Raw genomic sequence first — 18,853 nt, 5'->3', positions numbered from 1 at the left:
TGTAGAAGGCTTTAGGGATTCGTCCAATCGTCATTTTCAAGGTTTTGACCTTCCCAAAGAATGAGGCTTCTGGTCTCCAAATGGAGACGTGGGTTCAAATCCAACTTCTGACAAGAATCTTTTAGAGACTGGAAATTAAAAAGCCTTGCTTTTTAAAAATAATATAATTTAAGCAAAGAAGTGTGTGTTATAATTTTGTCAAATATAAATTACTTTACAAAACCTAACCTAATGTTTTCTAATTATTTCAAATTATATTAAATATTTAAAAAATCCTTACATTATGTCATAAAAATCAGAATGGCCGAGTGGTCAAAGGCGCCAGACTCAAGGTTTCTATTTTCTCAGAGAATGAGGCTTCTGATCTCCTAATGGAGGTGTGGGTTCAAACATCATCACAGACCCTTCTCACCCTGGACATGATCTCTTTGCGCTTCTCCCCTCAGGCAGACGCTACAGATCTCTGTGCACTAGAACATCTAGGCATAAAAACAGTTTTTCCCCCATGCCATCTCCAGCCTAAACAACTAACACGGGAATTATTACCTGTGTTCTGTAATTCATGCCTGTAATTCATTCCCCATCTCTAATTACTGACTCTCTCCCTAGTACTTTGTAAATATATGCATATTTTTCTAAACAGCTGTATATATAGAGTAAATGAGGCACAAATCTGTACATAAATCTTCTGTCCAGATTCTTACACATTATTATTATTATTATTGTTAAGTCTTATTTAAATGTTTCTGTTCTCATGTCAGATATGTATGTAGCCTATGTATGCATCTATGTATCAAGAGCTTCTTAAAAACCACAACAAATTCCTAGTGTGTTTGTCACACTTGGCGAATAAAGCTGATTCTGAAGTAAAATACCTTATATGCTTATTTTTAAAATATGACTTAAGCAGTATAGGCTATGTGTTCTCTACCCGAGATGTTTTCAGTTTTTAATATAATGTTTAAAAATGATTTCAAATTAAATATTTAAAATTCCTACATAGCATTTAAATGAAACATTTTTTACTCCCAAAGTTATTGTACTAATATACATAAAACTCTCATCGTTCTGTCAGAATGGCCGAGCAGTCTAAGGCGCCAGACTCAAGGTTTCGACCTTCACAAAGAATGAGGCTTCTGGTCTCCAAATGGAGGCGTGGGTTCAAATCCCTCTTCTGACAAGAGTCTTTTACAGTGAAAACGAGGTTTATTCACGCAGAACGTCGTGTGCTAGAGCAATGTTAAATCCACAACAGCTCAAAAGCAGTCACGTCTCACTGTCACGATTTTCATGTAAAAAAAATAAAGTGTCAGATTAGTCAGTGATTTGATTATGTGCAGCGTCAAACGAGTAGGAGTCTAGTTTCACTGATTTTAGCGGCAGATCACCTGAAATACATATTGAATTTGTTCACCTCGTACACATTTGTGTAGTTATTTATTATTATTGGTTAAAGATTACAACAACATGGCAAAAAAAAGAAAGAAGCACATTGCAATCGATCAGTAATAGATTGCTTTAGTCTCGCGTCGAAAGACAGTCAGAACGATGTGATTGAGCGATTGCTTTGTCTGGCGAATGGGCCAGTTTATGTTCTGACTTTTGTTGCTCAGTGCAGCTCGACTTTGGTCTGAAATATTAAATAATGGCTCAGCCTCCACCAAAACCATGGGAAAGGCGAATCCCTGGAACCATGACTGCACCACTAAACTATCGGTTCGTAAAAAATCGTCTTATTTTGGTCAGAATGTCCAAAAGACGAAGTGTAGGAACGCTAGCAAGCCTGTTAGCTGTCGAGTACTTGTATATCTAAAATATATTTACATGACAAATCGGTATGTGGTTATAAAATTAATAAGTTTGTTCATAAGTTTGGTGTTAATGTGGACTGAGAAAAAAATACTGTCTAGTTGTGTTGACACTTTTACTTGCTAACGAGTTGCGCAAACTGCGTCGTGTTTGTATGCGAGCGTCAAAGTTCACTCCACATACCCATGCTGTATTCTGTCTTTTACTGTTAACTATACATTTATTTGATAACATTCAACGGTGTCATTATTTATTTTTATTATTGATCTTATGTATATATGGTGTTTCATTTGACTTTTTTCATTTTTATATTTAGCTCAACTGACTTTGGATCATTATCACAAAGTGTGCCATCAATGTCTGGTCCTCCGGTTCTAACACGTGTGACACCACCCATCCCTCCAAGATCCGTTCAACAGGCATACCGCCCTACATACAGCTCATTTTCCTCCTCATACAGCCCTTATGGGAGCTCCATCTATGGGGGCTACAGCCCCTACAGCTACAGTGGTTATGGAGCTGGAGGCGGCCTGGGTTATAACCGTTATAACCTAACGGATGACGTCCCACCCAGCCGCTTTGTCCAGCAGGCAGAGGAGAGCAGCCGTGGAGCATTTCAGTCCATTGAAAGCATTGTGCACGCCTTCTCGTCGGTCAGCATGATGATGGATGCTACTTTCTCTGCCGTCTATAACAGCTTCCGTGCTGTTCTGGATGTGGCCAATCACTTCTCCCGCATGCGTGTACATTTCACAAAAGTGCTGTCTGCTTTCGCCCTGGTTAGGACCCTTAGATACCTTTATCGCAGGCTACAGAGGCTGCTGGGGGTGTGTCAGGATTCAGAGGTGGATGACTTGTGGGCGGACAGTGCCGCTTCCTCCGTGGTGTCTGCTTCAGGAACCAGAGGAGCAGGGATAGACGACCCCAGAGCGAATTCTGTCAAATCATGGCCCATTTTCTTGTTTCTTGCTGTAGTTGTTGGAGGGCCGTATTTGATCTGGAAGCTTTTGCGGTCTGCTGAGGGTCCTGAGGAAAACGGTGAGACATTTTTCTCCCGTCCTGTTCTGTCTGTTTTCATCTTAAACTGCACACACTCTTATCACTATATTTGATCTGACATGAGACTTCTTAAAGAAAACCAAGGATACCTTTGCTTTATTGTTCACCGTTTATTGTTTATTTGTTTGTGATAGTGGTGAAAGTTTTAGAGACCACTGTTATTCTGAATATATATGATTGCTATTTATATTTTGGCTTTAATGTGGGACTATAGGAACAGTTTTGAGAAGGATTTACTCTACCATTCAAAAGATTGGGGTCAGTAAGGTTTAAAAAAATAAATTATAGCTTTTATTCAGCAAGGATGCATTAATTATGACAGTGAAGACATTTATAATGTTACAAAACATTTCTGTTTTAAATAATTAGGATAAATTAAATAAATTAATTAGTTATATAAAAATAGCTTTCTGTTCATTAGAGAAACCTTAAAAATGTATTACAGTTTCCACAATAATATTAAGCAGCACAACTGTTTACAACATGAAATGTGTCTTGAGCAGCAAATCAGCATAGAATGATTTCTGAAGGATCATGTGACACTGAAGACTGGAGTAATGGCTGCTGAAAAATTAGCTTTGCCATCACAGGAATAATTTTTAAATATTAAAATAGAAAGCAGTTATTGTAATATTAATAAAATGGTAATAATACTTTGAAATAACACTGTATTTTTGATCAAATTAATGCAACATGTTATAATCAAAAAACAAATTTTAGAACAGTAGGTCACTTAGGTTACTGAATATATTGCGGAGTTAAGTAATTTTATAATTCAGAAATGCACATCTTTAGAAGCAGCTTATAGAAAATATTGTATGACCTAAATGTGTTTGTATGTAGTTTTTTTTGTGTGTGTCTGAATATGTAGCTGTGTCTGTATGTTTGTGCTGGATGGAAGTTCTGAAGCATGTGTCCGTGATCTATTTTATAGCCAGTAACTGGGCAAGTGGGGAGGATGACCATGTGGTAGCACGAGCCGAGTATGACTTCACAGCTGCATCTGAAGAAGAGCTCTCTCTACAGGCTGGAGACATGCTTAATCTTGCCCCTAAAGGTAAAAGAACAAGAAAAATTCCAAACAGAAGTGTACTTGAAACACTTTGACATGCATAAAAACACTAGCTAGTGTGGCAACATCTCATTTTAAACAATGTAATATTTTACATTTGACTGATGTCAAGCATATTGATACCTTTTACCTTTTGTCCTTAGTATTAGTATTACAAAACACTAACTTACAGCTTGTACTCAGTGTATTTCACTCTTACTTTCAGAACAACAGCCCAGGGTGCGTGGCTGGCTGTTAGCCAGCGTGGATGGGCAAACCACTGGCCTCGTACCTGCCAACTACGTCAAAGTGTTGGGCCGGAGGAGAGGCAGAAAGCATGCAGAATTAGAGAGGATGGCACAGGCCCAGCAGGCTGCACAGAACCTTCCTGCACCTCAAACTGCTCTGGCTACAGCTTCTGTTCCCGACTCCAGGTTGGTGGTCCCTACCACATCAGTTCCAGATGAGCTGCTGGAGTCTGCTTACGGTGAAACACAAGGCTTTCATGCTGCCCTGGAGGTGCAACCTTCCACAAACAACAACAGTGATACTGTAGTCATAACCTCAGAAAAGATGGACTTATGAATAATGTGTATGTGCAGGAAGGTGTGTGTCTTGGTGGGACAAAAAAGGTGTATCCTTCATTAGAATGTATCACCCTCTTTATAATTTAATGCAGCACCTAAAAAAGGAGAGAAACAAATGAAAAATGAAGATGTTGTGGAGGGGAGGTCATTTTACTTTGTAATGTATGAACTGCATAATTCCACAAATTTCAGTAGACTGTTAGGCTCAAAGCCATTACCAATATTTGTTCACACTTTTTCTTCAACAAAAATATTGGGTATTTCAACATTATTGTTTGTACGACTGTGTTAATAAGAGCCATTAATTTATTTTGAATAATTATTAGGAAAAATTGATTCAATTTGATTTGATATGCACGCATCAGGCATAAAATGTTACAAATATGTTGTCATTCAAGCATACACAGTTAATGCATCTAGTTTAAATTATGAGTTCTCATGTCAATCTAAATTTATAATGCAGTGTTTATCACGAATTTCTCCTAATGTAAGAGTTTTAGATTACTGTTCATCTTTCTGCAATGTGAATATTTAATATCTTAAGTTGTGTTGTATCAAGGATTAGTTTGTGCATTTTTCTTTGTTTTTTCATGCCACTAACACAATGTGCATTTATGTAAATACGAGCAATTATTTTGCCAGTAAATGCTTAAAAATGTATCTCCTGTCATTTATAATGTTCCTGCATTTTCAAGATTACCGAAAATTTCAAATTGACATTTAGCTGGGTAAGAAATTGAGGTGCATTTGTAAATAAAAGTATGTTTTACACTTCAGCTCTACTAACAGTCAAAAGTTTGGGGTCAGTAAGATTTTTTTACAATATTTTTGAAAAATGTCTCATTGTCACTAAGGCTGCATTTATTTATTTAAAATGTAGAACAAAAAAGATAGTCAGCAGTCATATCTGATGAAGAGAACTCAAAACGTCGCCTTTTTGAGAGTCTTTTTCTATATTTTTAGAGCTGTGGTGTGCCGACATTATCTCTTTTTTCAAGTTATTTTTGTCCGAGCACTTTTGTGTGCTTTTGTTTTGAGTTTGCTGAGTTTTAAAAGTATAGTAAAAACCGTAATATTGAAAATTATTACCACAATTTAAAGATACAGATTGCTATTTTAATGTATTATCACATGTAATATATTCCAGTGATGGCACAGCTGAAATTTCAGCAGCCATTACTCCAGTCTTAAATGTAACATGATTCTGTATTTATAATTGTTTTGTTGAAACCATGTTACATTTTTCATGGTTCATTGATAAAGTTCAAAAGAACAGCGTTTATTTAAAATAGATTTTTTTTTACATTAAAAATGTCTTTACTGTCACTTTTTTTTAACAATTGTGTGTTTTGCTAATTAAAATCCTACTAACCTCAAACTTTTAAACAGTAGTATGTACAAGTTTAATCCATGGCTACATCTCTGTCTAAAAATAAGTGTTTAGTCTGTCAGCATATCTACAGTGCTATTTGTCTTTAACCCTTGTGCATCAATAAAAAAAAGTTACACTTAGGTCCATAGTGGACAAAAATGTCCATGTCAAAAAAACGGTCATAAAAATTGGAAGCTTGGGAGCAGAGACTTAAGTGTGGTCTCATTTTAAAGAAAACCCATGGCAGATTATTGTTGAAGTAAAAAAAGTTTAAAAAGTGAAACAAAAAAAAAGTTTATGAAAATGATTTATGAACAATATTTTGTTATTTTATGAATATTTTATATATGAAACATGTTGAACTCTAAACCTGCTAGAAAATCAAAGCCATAAATCTAAAGTTGTGTTCCAAATTTGAGGTTGATATCTCAAAAAATTAGCTTTCAGTAAAATTTTGTTTGGGCGCAGTACCAAATTGTCCCCATTAGATGCCAGCAAAACTCTGCTGCTGCACACAGTGCTTGGATTTGTGATTTACTGTAGAGTTTCTCTCCATTTTTACAAGAACACACACATACACAATTTTTTTTTATGACACACATATAAACCACACTCTGACATCCATACCAACACACCCACACAATTATAGCTACATTATTTATCCATTTGGCTCTATAATACACAGAAGCAGAAAGCAGGAATAAAGCAAGTATTTGCTTTATAGACCAAACCTGAAAAAATGGCACCATCGGGTAAAAAATTTAAATTTGAAGCCTTGCCAACAGAATGAAAGCCTATTAACAAAAATTGCATCATTTTACAGTTAAACAGCACTGCGATTAAAAATAGCTGTTTTAATGGGTTTCAATGGGGACATTTTTGTCCTTAAGGTCCTGAGTGTGAGTATTTTTTGTACGGAGGGTAAAATAGATTTTTTTGAAGGAAATGAGTGTGAAATATTAAAATTCCAATAAAAATAAACACCTGAGCCAAAATTTATGCAGTTGGCATTAACACAGGCACACTTATAACAAAAGACAAAACTGAAATGGACAAAAATGTCCATATGGTCGCACAAGGGTTAAGCAATTTAATTAACTTGATTATAGAGACTAAATGCATTTGTGTTTGTCTGGGCCTTGTATTAAAAACAGAATCCCATCAATCAAATGGGATGTTGGGGCTGTCGCCTAGCAACGGCGACGCCGGCGCGCACCTGCTGCACTGCGGCACCGGAAATAGAGAGCAGAACAGCGGCTGAGCAGGGGATGTGGAGATAATCCTCTGCCTCGAGTCGCCTTCAACCGTTTTTGTTAGTTTCCTCTTTCAGGCTCGGGTCGGCAAGCTTTGGCATTCCGTCACATCGCAGCAGACAGCGGAGAGGAGGGACACTGCAGCGCGAGCATCATCATGATGGCACCCGAGCTCCGAGCGTGAGATCTCTGGCATTTTAACAAGAGGAGAGGGACGGATGTGGGTAGTCATGCCCACCAAATCTGCGAATTTCACGCATAGTATTTGTTTTTATTATGATTTGTATATGCTGTGTAGATGTGAACTTTACTTGTTTCCCCGGATAAAATCAAAGTAAGGCACAGCATCTCTGTTGATGTTACTCAAACCCAGCTCGTTATCAGCACCGCTCAGCTGGAATGAAAGAAGAGCATTGTTACCAGAGGAAACAGCGCATACATCTGGAACAGGGTAAACTGATTGTGTGTGTATTAGCTTAGCATTTCACAGGGTGATTCGACACAAAACGTGGGGAGTGCCACGATCTGTTATTTATTATGCTAGCTAAGCATTTTTACTGCTGCACACAATGAATATTATTTGCTGCAAACGGTATATTGTCTTAGCACTGTTAGTTTTTGTTATATCTGAGCTCATAACATCACTTTACCAGATCAAATGCGACAGCTGTCATTCTCTCAGTTTGTCCCTTGTTTCTCTAAAATTCAATACAAAGGGACGCTAAAGAGCTAGACGATGCTAATTGTCAAGGTTATTCTTAAAATATAAACGTTTTAATTTTTTTTTTTTTTTTTTTTTTTACAATAGATGATAGTTGTCTTCCTTTTTCTCAGAAATGAATCGTCTGTGCTCTGTTAATAATAACTTTCCATATGATAACAACCTTCTGGTGCTGGACATGGTCCTGAGCTCACTATGGGCTTCATCTCAGCCAATCAACTGGGAGAATGTTGCCAAGTTGGTCCCAGGGTTCACACCTAAAGAGGTAAGAGATGTGAGGACCTTTAACTATATAAACTAACTATATTTGCTTTGTTATAAACTATAAAAACTATATTCTTGGTTTTAAAAAAGTAATTCCTATTTTACCACAGATTATGATGAAATAAGCAAAGGATGAGAAAGAAAAAACTTTTCCATTGTTGTTGTGTGAATTTTTTTTTTATAGATATTTACAAATATTAGCATATTAATATTAGCATATTTGTATGCATATAAATATTTATTTACTATAGTGATGGATATAGACATTTATATAGCTGTGGGGCCATTTCTATCACAGCCAACATTGTTTTACTAAAATGTTATCTAAAATTAGTGTACTTGGTTACCAAATAAGCAACGCATCATGCTTGAAATGAAATATGAGACATGGAATGTGATTAATGTCCAGTCAAGTTGTAATTTAGTAATAAAAATAAAAATGCAAAAGTGAAAAAATATTTATGTAGAATGCCTGTGAATTTAACCTTAGTAAGAAAAAAAAATGTAATTTGTGCTATTTTATTCTACAACTATTTAACAAAAATATTGAATTTAATCATCCAAAATATATTTAAAAATATAAATATACTGTAATAAAATATGTAATTTTATAACAATAATATTGTCAAACACAGTGCATACTTTTGAGAGTTTAACACCCACACTTTTCACACAAAGATCCAGAAGTTTCTCAGCAAATGTTTGACTTGTTTAGCTTCTCCTCGTATATTTTTATAGTGTGCACAAAGGTTTGAAGAGTTAAAGGCTACAGGCAGTTTCCCTCATGTTGATGACCAGTGTAACCCACTGACCGGAGCATTGAGCTCTCCATCAGAACCCTTTTCCACCTACATCAAATCCAATTTATTGGACATTACCGTAGATACAGGGGAACCACCATCCAATCAGGCCACTCTCTCAGTGTCAGGTGAGTCAGTGGGTGGGGCCTGGATTAAAATCTCCAATCTGTCATTTAATGCTGGATTACATTTTAATATACTGAATTATTTATTCAGGCCTCACTGTGATCTCCACTGGTCGAGGAGCCTCTGCAGAGAGTGAGATTGCAGATCCTGCCAAGAACATTGAGATAACGGAAGGGAATAAAAGGTGAGGCACATTCACACCAATCAGGCCATCAATGAATCGTCTTCGCTAATAATGACCGTCTATTTTTTGTTTTATTTCCTTTCACATAGCCCCAACATGGTAATCCACGTTTGTGATGAGGCAAAGAACCTGAAACAGGACTTTGTGTGTCCAAGGAACCTTCTGGTAAAAGAGATGCGTTACTTTGAAGAGTATCTTTCTGTGGACCCACAGCGCTGGGACGAGGTGGACATTTCTGTCCACTGTGACATCCAGATCTTCGACTGGCTCATGAACTATGTCAAGAGTCACAACACTGAACATTCGCACGGAAAACACATGGACAAACCCAAACTGGGTAATTGTCTTTTGGTAACTATTTCAGATGTTCTGTGTGCGTTTACTGTTTTAATTTCTATAATCAAAGATATCATCAGAGGTGTTGTGTAATGTGTGTTCTCTGACCTGGCTGAATGGTGTTTCATGTGGTTGTAAACGGTTATGCGTTGGCTGTGAGTTTGATGTTTCGCTGTTTGTGATGTTGTCGGTTATGTTATGTGGTGTTTGGTTGCAGAGCACAGCAATGTCATCTCAATCCTGATCTCCTCCGAGTTCTTGAAGATGGAAACTTTAGTAAGTGTTGTGAGGGGTGACAATGTTATGGGTAATGTAGTAAATGTGCTCTGAGCTGGGTGACCTTCAGGTAATAGTGCATGATGGCTGTTTTATCATTTGTGTTGTTGTTCTTGTGGACAAGTCTGTGCACTGCCCAGACAAGCACTAATGAGACACACAATTGTAATTTTGAGGAAAGACCTGGTGAATTTTGATGGCTTTATTTGCTTGGAGAAAATTATCAATAATCAGATCACTATTATAAATTTGTCTGAGCAGTGTGCAGAAAGCATGTTGTTTTATCTCATCAGAAGTTATTCATCCAATTGTTAAATGGACTTCAGGGGTTTGATTATCATTGTGTTTTGTGGATCTGAAGGTTGAGGAGTGTATCCAGTATTGTCACAAACATATGAGTGCCATCATAGCAACGCCGTGCAATATGAACTGCATCAACAACAACCTGGCTGGACGCATCACTGATCTGTTCAGCCACAATGAGGCAGATGACCTCAAGGACAAAAAAGACAAATTCAAAAGGTGAGAACAGCACACACATGAAACAGAAACATAATTATCTAAAGGTGGTGGATATTTATTGGCTATAACAGTCTCTTGTGCTCACCAAGGCTGGATTTATTTGCACTTATTTGATCAAATATGGTTAATAATATTGTGAAATATTACTGCTGCAGTTTCAGAATAAAAGAAGATGCATCTCTTTACTGTTGCTTTCGATCAATTTAGTTCAAACTTGCTTGATAAAAGCATCCATTTCTTAAAAAAAAAAGAATCTTACTGACCCCAAACTTTTGAATGGTAGTGTACAGATAATATGATTTTTAATACAATATGTGACCCTGGACTACAAAACCAGTCTTAAGTCACTGGGGTATGTTTGTAGCAATAGCCAACAATACATTATATGGGTCAAAATTATCGATTTTTCTTTTATGTCAAAAATCATTAGGATATTAAGTAAAGATCATGTTCCATGAAGATATTTTATAATTTTCCTACTGTAAATATATCAAAACCTAATTTTTGATTTGTAATATGCATTGTAAAAACTTCATTTGGACAACTTTAAAGGTGATTTTCTCAATATTTAGATTTTTTCTTTTTTTGCACCCTCAGATTCCAGATTTTCAAATAGTTGCATCACAGCCAAATATTGCCCTATCCTATCACACCATACATCAGTGGAAAGATTATTTATTCAGCTTTCAGATGATGATGTATAAATCTCAGTTTCAAAAATGTACCCTTATGACTGTTTTTTTGGTCCAGGGTGAAATGAATTCATATAAGATATTCCATATAAGATCATATAAGTATTCCACTATTTTATTTGTGATGATTTGTACTTTCTCACCAGTAAATTGTTTCAGAAGAAGATCGAGAGATTATTTGATCATGGTTATCAGAATCACGATTCCCCTGGTAATGCATCTACTCTGTACAGGTGAGAAACTTTTGTGTTGTAGTGCAAGCAATAATACTGTATTAGCATGATAATAGCATGATGTATTATTGTATAAACATGCACTGGAAGTATTATAAATGATTCTTCTAATGCAATAAAGTGGATTTCAGGGTAATAATTTTATGTTGTGGTTCTTTCTCCAGATGTGGACTTTGCCTTAAGCTTTTAACCAAAGAAACCGAGAGAAAAATCCCTTGTGTTCCAAACAAAATCAACATAGATGTCCGAGGAAACATTGTATTCACTCACACCAGGTTATACGAGACACATACGCATAAAGGGATTAAAACACTCTATCACTGAAGTTTTAGGTTCCAAATGCTTACTGTATATTCCAGCTTTATACACTCACTCACACACACAAACACACACACACATGTACACATATATGTTGACATGTTGGTAATTGTGGTGTGTCTGTAGACATAAGACCTGGGAGGTATATGAGTTCGTGAATGGGCTTTATGAAGAGTTGAAGTCTTGGGTACTGGTCTACTGGAGGATCTGGGGCACAGTCAACTTCCTTAACTGTTCACGCTGCAAACAGGTAAACAAATGTGTACTTCACAGATCATAATTTAAGACTTTGGTACAGGGCTGGAAGATTTAAAGGAATAATTCACACAAAAATAAAAATTTGCTGAAAATGTACTCACCCTCAAACCATCCAAGATGCGGATGAGTTCATTGGAACAGCAAAATTTAGCATTATATCACTTGCTTACCACTGGATCCTCTAAAGTGAATGGGTGCCGTCAGATTCAGAATGAGTTCAAACAGGATAAAAACATCACAATCTATCCAAATAATTCAAAGTCATCTACATGACACCAGGCCATCAATTAATGTCTTATGAAGTGAAAAGTTGCATGTTCATGTGAAACAAATCCATCATAAATGCATTTTAAATTAAAACTGTCCCTTCTGGCCGAAATTCCAGTCCATAGTCCATAGCGCTTCCACCAAGGCAAGGCAAGGCAAGTTTATTTATATAGCACATTTCATACACAGTGGTAATTCAAAGTGCTTTACATAAAAATTTGCTGGAAGATTACTAACCCCATACCATTTAACATATAGGAGTTTGTTTCTTCATAAAAACAGATTTGGAGAAATTACATCACCAGTGAAAAATCCACTGTCCATTCCCCGTTGTCCTATCATATCAAAGTCCATCAACATATTTGTTTTGAACTGTTTTGGACCGTTTTCAGTTGTAAATGGTGCTTGATCTATGCATATTTCTATGCAACATTTTCACTGGAGAAAGCAATATTATGGATAGAGGACTATCCATAATAGCTGGAAGCGACAGTGGGATTTAAAAAAAAACATCTTAATGATGAATTAATTTGTTACAAACACACAGCCTTTTGCTTCATATATGTTAATTGATGGACTGGAGTCATGTGGATTATTAACATGCTTTCTCATTCTGACGGGACCCATTCACTGCAGAGGATCCATCAGTGAGCAAGTGATGTAATTTCTCCAAATCTGTTTTTATGAAGAAACAAACTCCTATATGTTAAATGGTATGGGGTTAGTAATCTTCCAGCAAATTTTCATTTTTGGGTGAACTATTTCTTTAATCATGGACATCGAGTATGTATAGCTATTGATTGGTTGGCTGGCACCTTGAGTAATTTTAAAAATAAAAATGGGAAATGAGTGCATCTTGTATCTTCTTGGCAGGTATTCCTGTGTACAGATTTGGGCCAGTGTAAGTACCACCCAGAGGCAGTTGTGTATCCTGGCACTGGGGCAGATCATAGATGGCACGGCATTGGTCTTTACCCCTGCTGCAACCAGAAAGTCCTGAGATTCGATCCCTCCTCCATGCCCAAGGTTTGTGTTGTTGCTTTAGAATATGTCCTCTTAAACTCAAATGACCTTTGAACCTGTCTGACTTTTCACCGTGAATGCCTGTGTAGGGCTGTAAAATAAGAGACCACATTGTGGGTGCAGCAGATGGTGGTGACTGCGGCAATCACAATGTAAACTCAACCCAGACCAGAATACTCAATGACCTGCTGCTACACAGAGAGGCTGTGTGTGTGCCAGAGAGGTCAGACTATAGTAACTTCCTTTAGAAAAAAATTATTGGTTCTTTGTTGCATGCCATGTTTGATTAATTTGATGCTTTGCCTAGTGTTGTTTTCGGGTCTTTTGACAACGTTTTATGTTCTAATCCATTTTGTTTAGCTGTAGCTCTGAGGACCCTTCTGCAGGCAGTGAACGTGTGCCAGGATGTGATGTAATGCTGGAGCCAGGGGTGCTTACAGCTCACAGACCCAAGGAAACCACAGCAGTGAGACTTTTTTATTTTATTTTATTATTTTTGTGTGTGATTTATATACGTGATCATTTTCTTTTTTATGCAACCATCAACAACATACATTACTAGTTTGCAATTTAAACAGTTAAACAGTGTTTGATTTTAATTTTTTATAATTACTCCAGGCTTCTGTGATGATCATGACATGATCCTTCAGAAATCTTTCTTGTATACTGATTTGATGCTGATTTGGATTTGTATTTTTTTTATTTGATTTGTATTTGGATTTGATGCTGTATTTTTGATCAAATAAATGCAGCCTTGGTAAGCATAAGAGACTTCAGTTTTAAGAGACTTCTCTAATTCAAATTGGTAGTGTACAATCACAAATGAACACAAGACAATACAAAAAAAAACAACAACAACAACGAAGGAAACATCTATTGTGCACATAAAAAACATAAATCATAAGCAAAATTTCCTTTCCAAGATCCTTCCTGCTTTGTTGTATGGAAACCAATTTTTATCTCGGACTGAAAAATATTGTTAAAAAGTGATAATTGTGTGAGAGCATTTAATAATAATTTCACATTGTGAGATATAAAGTTGCAATTGTAAGATAAATATGCAATTGCAGGAAATGCATTGACATTCACATTGTGATATATTAAGTCACAGCTACAACAAAATACACTTGGTATTGTGAGATAAATTTGCATTATTATAATATATATTAAGTCATAATTATTTTATTGTCCTCAGTGGTTGAATAAGGATTTCATTTATTTTGAATGATGCATCGGTTTAAAATTTTATAGCACCTTTTATAAGCACCTTTTTTGTTTTGTTGCAGTTTTCACTGTTAAAAAACTGGAGTCTTCAGCTGGTAAGAAGCAAGTTCTTCAAATGTTAAATGCAACACCTTTCCTACAGTTTATACCTACACTGACAAACACATCTGACATGTTGCTTTGACCTTTTGCAGCGGCAGCAGTCTCTACTTTCTGAAGATGAGGAGTACACTACAGGGTCAGAGGTCACAGAGGATGAGGTCGGGGATGAAGAAGACACATCAAAAAAACAAGGTGGACTAAAATGTTCCACATTAGTAAAAAATATCGCCAGATAATCTTTAATAAGCAGTACCTCACTATAGTCAAAAGGTGGCAGTCATGTACAATTTCAACGAGACTGACCTTAAAGATGGGTTTGTGACTTTATGTGCATAGCTGCAAAGAAAGCAAGAAAATCTGGAAAACCTTTGAAAAGACAAGTGTCCTCCCCCAGCTTCCAGCGTAAGGAGAAATCTGGAGAAAAGGTGAGTGCAACAAATTCATTGATGCTTCCAAGCAAAAGCACTTTTATGTGGGAAAACATATTTTATTTAGAAAACTCTGGTCTGGTTTAGTTGTTGTTGTATGTCTCTTTTCTGGTTTCATTCATTCTATACTTTTGTTTTAAAGGCACCATCTCGAGACTCCACCCCATTCATGTAAGTGATTCCGAAGACTTGCCGTTTTCTGTAGAAGAATAAGTGGCAAATTTCAAGGGATAGCGCACCCAAAAATGAAAAACTCATGTTGTTCTTTCTTCTTTGGAAATCAGAAGATATTTTGGTCCATATAGTGAAAGTCATTGTGGTCCAATGTTGTTTTGGACCCCATTTACTTTAATTGTACTGAAACAGTTGAAGATAAAAAAAAGAAATGTATATATGTTTGGAATTAAAAGAGGGTGAGTAAATGATGACAGAATTTAAATTTTGGGATGAACTATCACTTTAAAATACAAGAACAAAGTCCTCTGTTTATATACTGTAGTATTGCTTTGTTTCTTATTTGTTTTAATGTACTTGTTTGCAGCTTTCATTTACTTAATTCCAAAGACCTACTGTTTTCTGTGTGAGGGATCTCAGTATATTTTTTTTAAACACTGTATTGCAATGCTTTCTCATGCCATGTGATTGAGAAGGGATTTCTACGCTTCTGAATGAGACATTTGGCACATTTTTCTCTTTCTTTGTCCTTCTTTCGCTCGTCAGCATCCAGAGGAATAAGTGGGATAGCAATCGCTCCATGAGGTACAATCAGGACGCACAGAGGGAGGAGGGTAGGTACCTTTTTCAGATCTTCTGACTGTAACAAAGATTCTTACAATTGCACAGCGGTAGAGCGAGTCTTATAATAAAAAGAGTAGTGATTTCAAACCCTAGAAAATCTCATCAGAGAACGTTAAATCCAGCCATCAGCATGTACATCTGCCAACTCTTTAGAAGACTAAATCGCTATTTTTGTTTCATTAATACTTTTGTATTCCAAATAGGATTAAAACGGTAGCCTCGTCATTATTTAATGATTTGTTTGTAATGGCGATTAATCAGTGGTATTAATTAATTTAGAGGCATTTTTGGCTGTGTTTCTGACACGGAAGCTTTCAAGTAGATTATGTGTAGATTTGCAGTGATCTTGATGGATGTCTATACGTTCAAACTCATTCTAGATCAGAGGAGAATGGAGGAGATTATAGCAAATCTCACTAAAATGCGCTTTGGTGATCAAGAGCAGACGAAGTTTAAAGACACAAAAGAGGTACAAAACATCTTTACTCTTTTAGATTAAGACTGTTTTTGAAGTTTTCACATACGTGTTCTGATTTGTTGTTGTTTTATTACCATCTTTTACAGCAGTATTCCAACATTGTACTCTAGTATTTTGCATCCATGTGTGTTTGTGTGGTTCCAGCCTGCAGGGGGGCTCTACTCAAGGCTGGAGGCCCAATTTAAGGCCTCCTCTCAGTCCAGCGGAAGACACAGCAGCTCAGAGAAAACTCTAAGGTACCACAGTCACCTCTAGCACTGAGGACACTGCACAAACGAGTGGAAGTGTTTCAAATTATGATTCATAATTTTAATCATGAGATTTGGAAGGATTAGGAACATGTTTGTTTTGGCGCACTTACTAAACTGGCTTGTCTGCTCTTGCCAGGCAAATTTAAAGGGATAGTTTACCCATAAATCTTTCTTCTTTGTATATCAAAATATATTTTAGTCCATTTAGTGAAGGTTAGTGGAGTCTAGTGCTGTTTTGGACCCCACTGACTTTTATTGTACAGACTTAAACGGTTGTAAATTCTTCAAAATATTGTTGTTTAAAAAAATACTAAAAAAAAAATAATTTAAATCATTTTGTTTGGAAATGATGACAGAATTAAAATTAGGTGAACTATCCTTTTAAAATACAAGAACTTTTAATAGAAGACCCGAAGCCTACTGCTTATATAATATTGCTTTACTTTGTAATTGACTCGCTTGCAGCTTTAATTTTTGCTTACTCCCTTTCTCCTATTCTCTCAGTTCCATTTTTAACCAGCACTTTGATCTTTTTTTAGAGCGAAGACACGCTCAGGGCCGTCGAGACCGACTTAGAGAAAATGTGGAGATGAGTTTTTGAAAAGGAGGAGTAAAAGAACTTGCTGCTGTTTGACGATTCAGAATAACCCATCGCTCTCTCCGTCCATTCTTTGCTCCACTCCTCACCCCCTCCTTCTCCCAAACTCCGTCCACACACAGCAGGAATAGCATTAGTCTTTTCCGTTACAGTCCTGGGAGAAGAATGGATTGCTGGTGTGGTCACTGATGTCATAACTGTAGCTATAGAACATAAACAATGGACCTAATAAAACCATCAGTTGCACTGTAAACAATACAAGCTTTTGGCTGCTAATGAATTGGTTGCACCCATTAATCTTTGTTACACTAGTATGGTTTATTTTGCACCTTTTGCGTTATCTCATCTCATGTCTAGCTCAGGATTCATCCCAGCCGCAGTGTGTTGTAATGTCCCTGCTTCAATCTAGCCGACTCAGGTGACCAGACAAAGCTCATCTCCATGGTACTGACCCTGCACTTTAAGCCGTCTTAATGCAATGACTCAAACCTGTATAATACGCAAAGAAGCCACTGGGTAAAGAGCGACGCTGACGACTAATACCTGTGAGGTCCATGATTATGTTGCACTGAAACTATCACTACTGTGCCATTTGGACCAATGTGACATGAGGTAGAATACAGAAGCAGTAGAATAAAAATCATTTAAAATAAACCTGTGTCTTTTTGTACTGCTACTGTTACAAGTTCTCATGAAATGAGTAATTCCCTGGCCTTTGATTTAGAAAAATTCTGTATGTAAACACGCAGTTTTCTTTTACACAATTCTGTCATGTGCTTGAAAAAAGGAAGGTATTTTATCTCATGATCGGTCAGTCATATCATTGAAGAGGATTTTCAGCACAACTGTCACCATGACAACAGGAAAGGGAAGTAGAACGTTCTGCAATGTGTCGGGGGAGGCGGGGAGCTTAGATGAGCTGGTCTGCCTTTTTTGGTGACAGTCGGTGTTTGATTGAGCTCAGGCAGGTTGGGTTACAGTGCTGGGCCACCTGCCAGCCAAGAACACAATCATGTGTTAATTCCCTCTTTGCTGGTGGGAACCAGATCCATCACAACCCCCACCTCTTTCCAAAAGTTGTCTATCTCTTACTCTGAAAAGTTGACATACCACTCAAAACAATTATTATTGGATTTCCTTTACTTGCCTTTTTATTATTAAACTACCATTTAATATCCATCTGTGTTTTGAACTCTTTAAAAAAAAAAAAATCTTTTTTTGTTAATGAGTCTTTTATGCTTAAGGCTGCATTTATTTTATCACAAATACAGCAGTATGGGAATACTATAAAATGTTACAATAATTAAAAAAAAAATTGACTAAATCTGATACTGATGAATCTACATTATCCATATAAAAGAGGATGTGTGACAAGGTGAGGTTAGGGATATTATCAATCTTAAGTGACAGCCAATTATGTAACTCGGACCAAAAACTATTGACCACGGGGCAAAAGAAGAACAGAAGTGTTCCAGAGTCTCATCAGCCATCTCACAAAAAACACAGGGGTCTACAACAAATTTGAATCTTTTTCTAAGAAAATCAGCAACCGTATATATCTTATAAATTATTTTAAAGTGAGTCTCTTTGACTTTTGGGGAAATGGGCCATTTGATTAATTTAAAATGTGTTTTTTCTATGGACAATGCAACCATATTCGGAACCTGTACACACAATATTCTGTTATAATCAAAAAACAATTTAGATTTCAAAACACCATTAATATATTTATTATTACATTTATAGTCAACTAAACTACAATCATTAATAACTAAATTTTGTAAAGTTGGTAAGGGTCTTACTATTGAATATAACAATGTGCT

The 18,853-nt window shown here is 36.4% G+C and overlaps 2 protein-coding genes across 4 annotated transcripts; both read left to right on the top strand.

Annotated features, from left to right (window-relative positions):
- Positions 1–1,353: 1,353 nt before the first annotated feature.
- LOC306886442 (peroxisomal membrane protein PEX13-like) lies at positions 1,354–6,152 on the top strand. The gene is made up of 4 exons (XM_079443547.1): positions 1,354–1,716; positions 2,126–2,847; positions 3,803–3,925; positions 4,146–6,152. The coding sequence occupies exons 1-4, from the start codon at positions 1,646–1,648 to the stop codon at positions 4,502–4,504; spliced, it is 1,275 nt and encodes a 424-aa protein (XP_079299673.1). The 5' UTR covers positions 1,354–1,645; the 3' UTR covers positions 4,505–6,152.
- Positions 6,153–7,101: 949 nt separating this feature from the next.
- On the top strand, positions 7,102–18,208 carry LOC306886441 (SANT and BTB domain regulator of class switch recombination-like). 3 transcript variants are annotated; one of them, XM_079443544.1, is made up of 22 exons: positions 7,102–7,351; positions 7,467–7,582; positions 7,966–8,117; positions 8,855–9,044; positions 9,133–9,226; positions 9,316–9,563; positions 9,780–9,838; positions 10,200–10,360; positions 11,199–11,285; positions 11,450–11,560; positions 11,730–11,853; positions 13,002–13,154; positions 13,241–13,374; positions 13,512–13,617; positions 14,438–14,470; positions 14,570–14,669; positions 14,814–14,902; positions 15,048–15,076; positions 15,626–15,693; positions 16,084–16,172; positions 16,326–16,417; positions 16,972–18,208. In XM_079443544.1, the coding sequence occupies exons 2-22, from the start codon at positions 7,531–7,533 to the stop codon at positions 17,006–17,008; spliced, it is 2,208 nt and encodes a 735-aa protein (XP_079299670.1). In that variant the 5' UTR covers positions 7,102–7,351; positions 7,467–7,530; the 3' UTR covers positions 17,009–18,208. The 3 variants fall into 3 exon arrangements, with proteins under 3 accessions (XP_079299670.1, XP_079299672.1, XP_079299671.1); XM_079443545.1 differs by having other exon boundaries at positions 7,126–7,351; positions 7,505–7,582; XM_079443546.1 differs by having other exon boundaries at positions 7,102–7,582; positions 7,940–8,117.
- Positions 18,209–18,853: the final 645 nt, after the last annotated feature.

The sequence above is a fragment of the Barbus barbus genome (assembly GCF_936440315.1).
Source record: "Barbus barbus genome assembly, chromosome: 20".
Taxonomy (NCBI): domain Eukaryota; kingdom Metazoa; phylum Chordata; class Actinopteri; order Cypriniformes; family Cyprinidae; genus Barbus; species Barbus barbus.
This window is presented reverse-complemented; position numbering and strand designations above follow the sequence as displayed.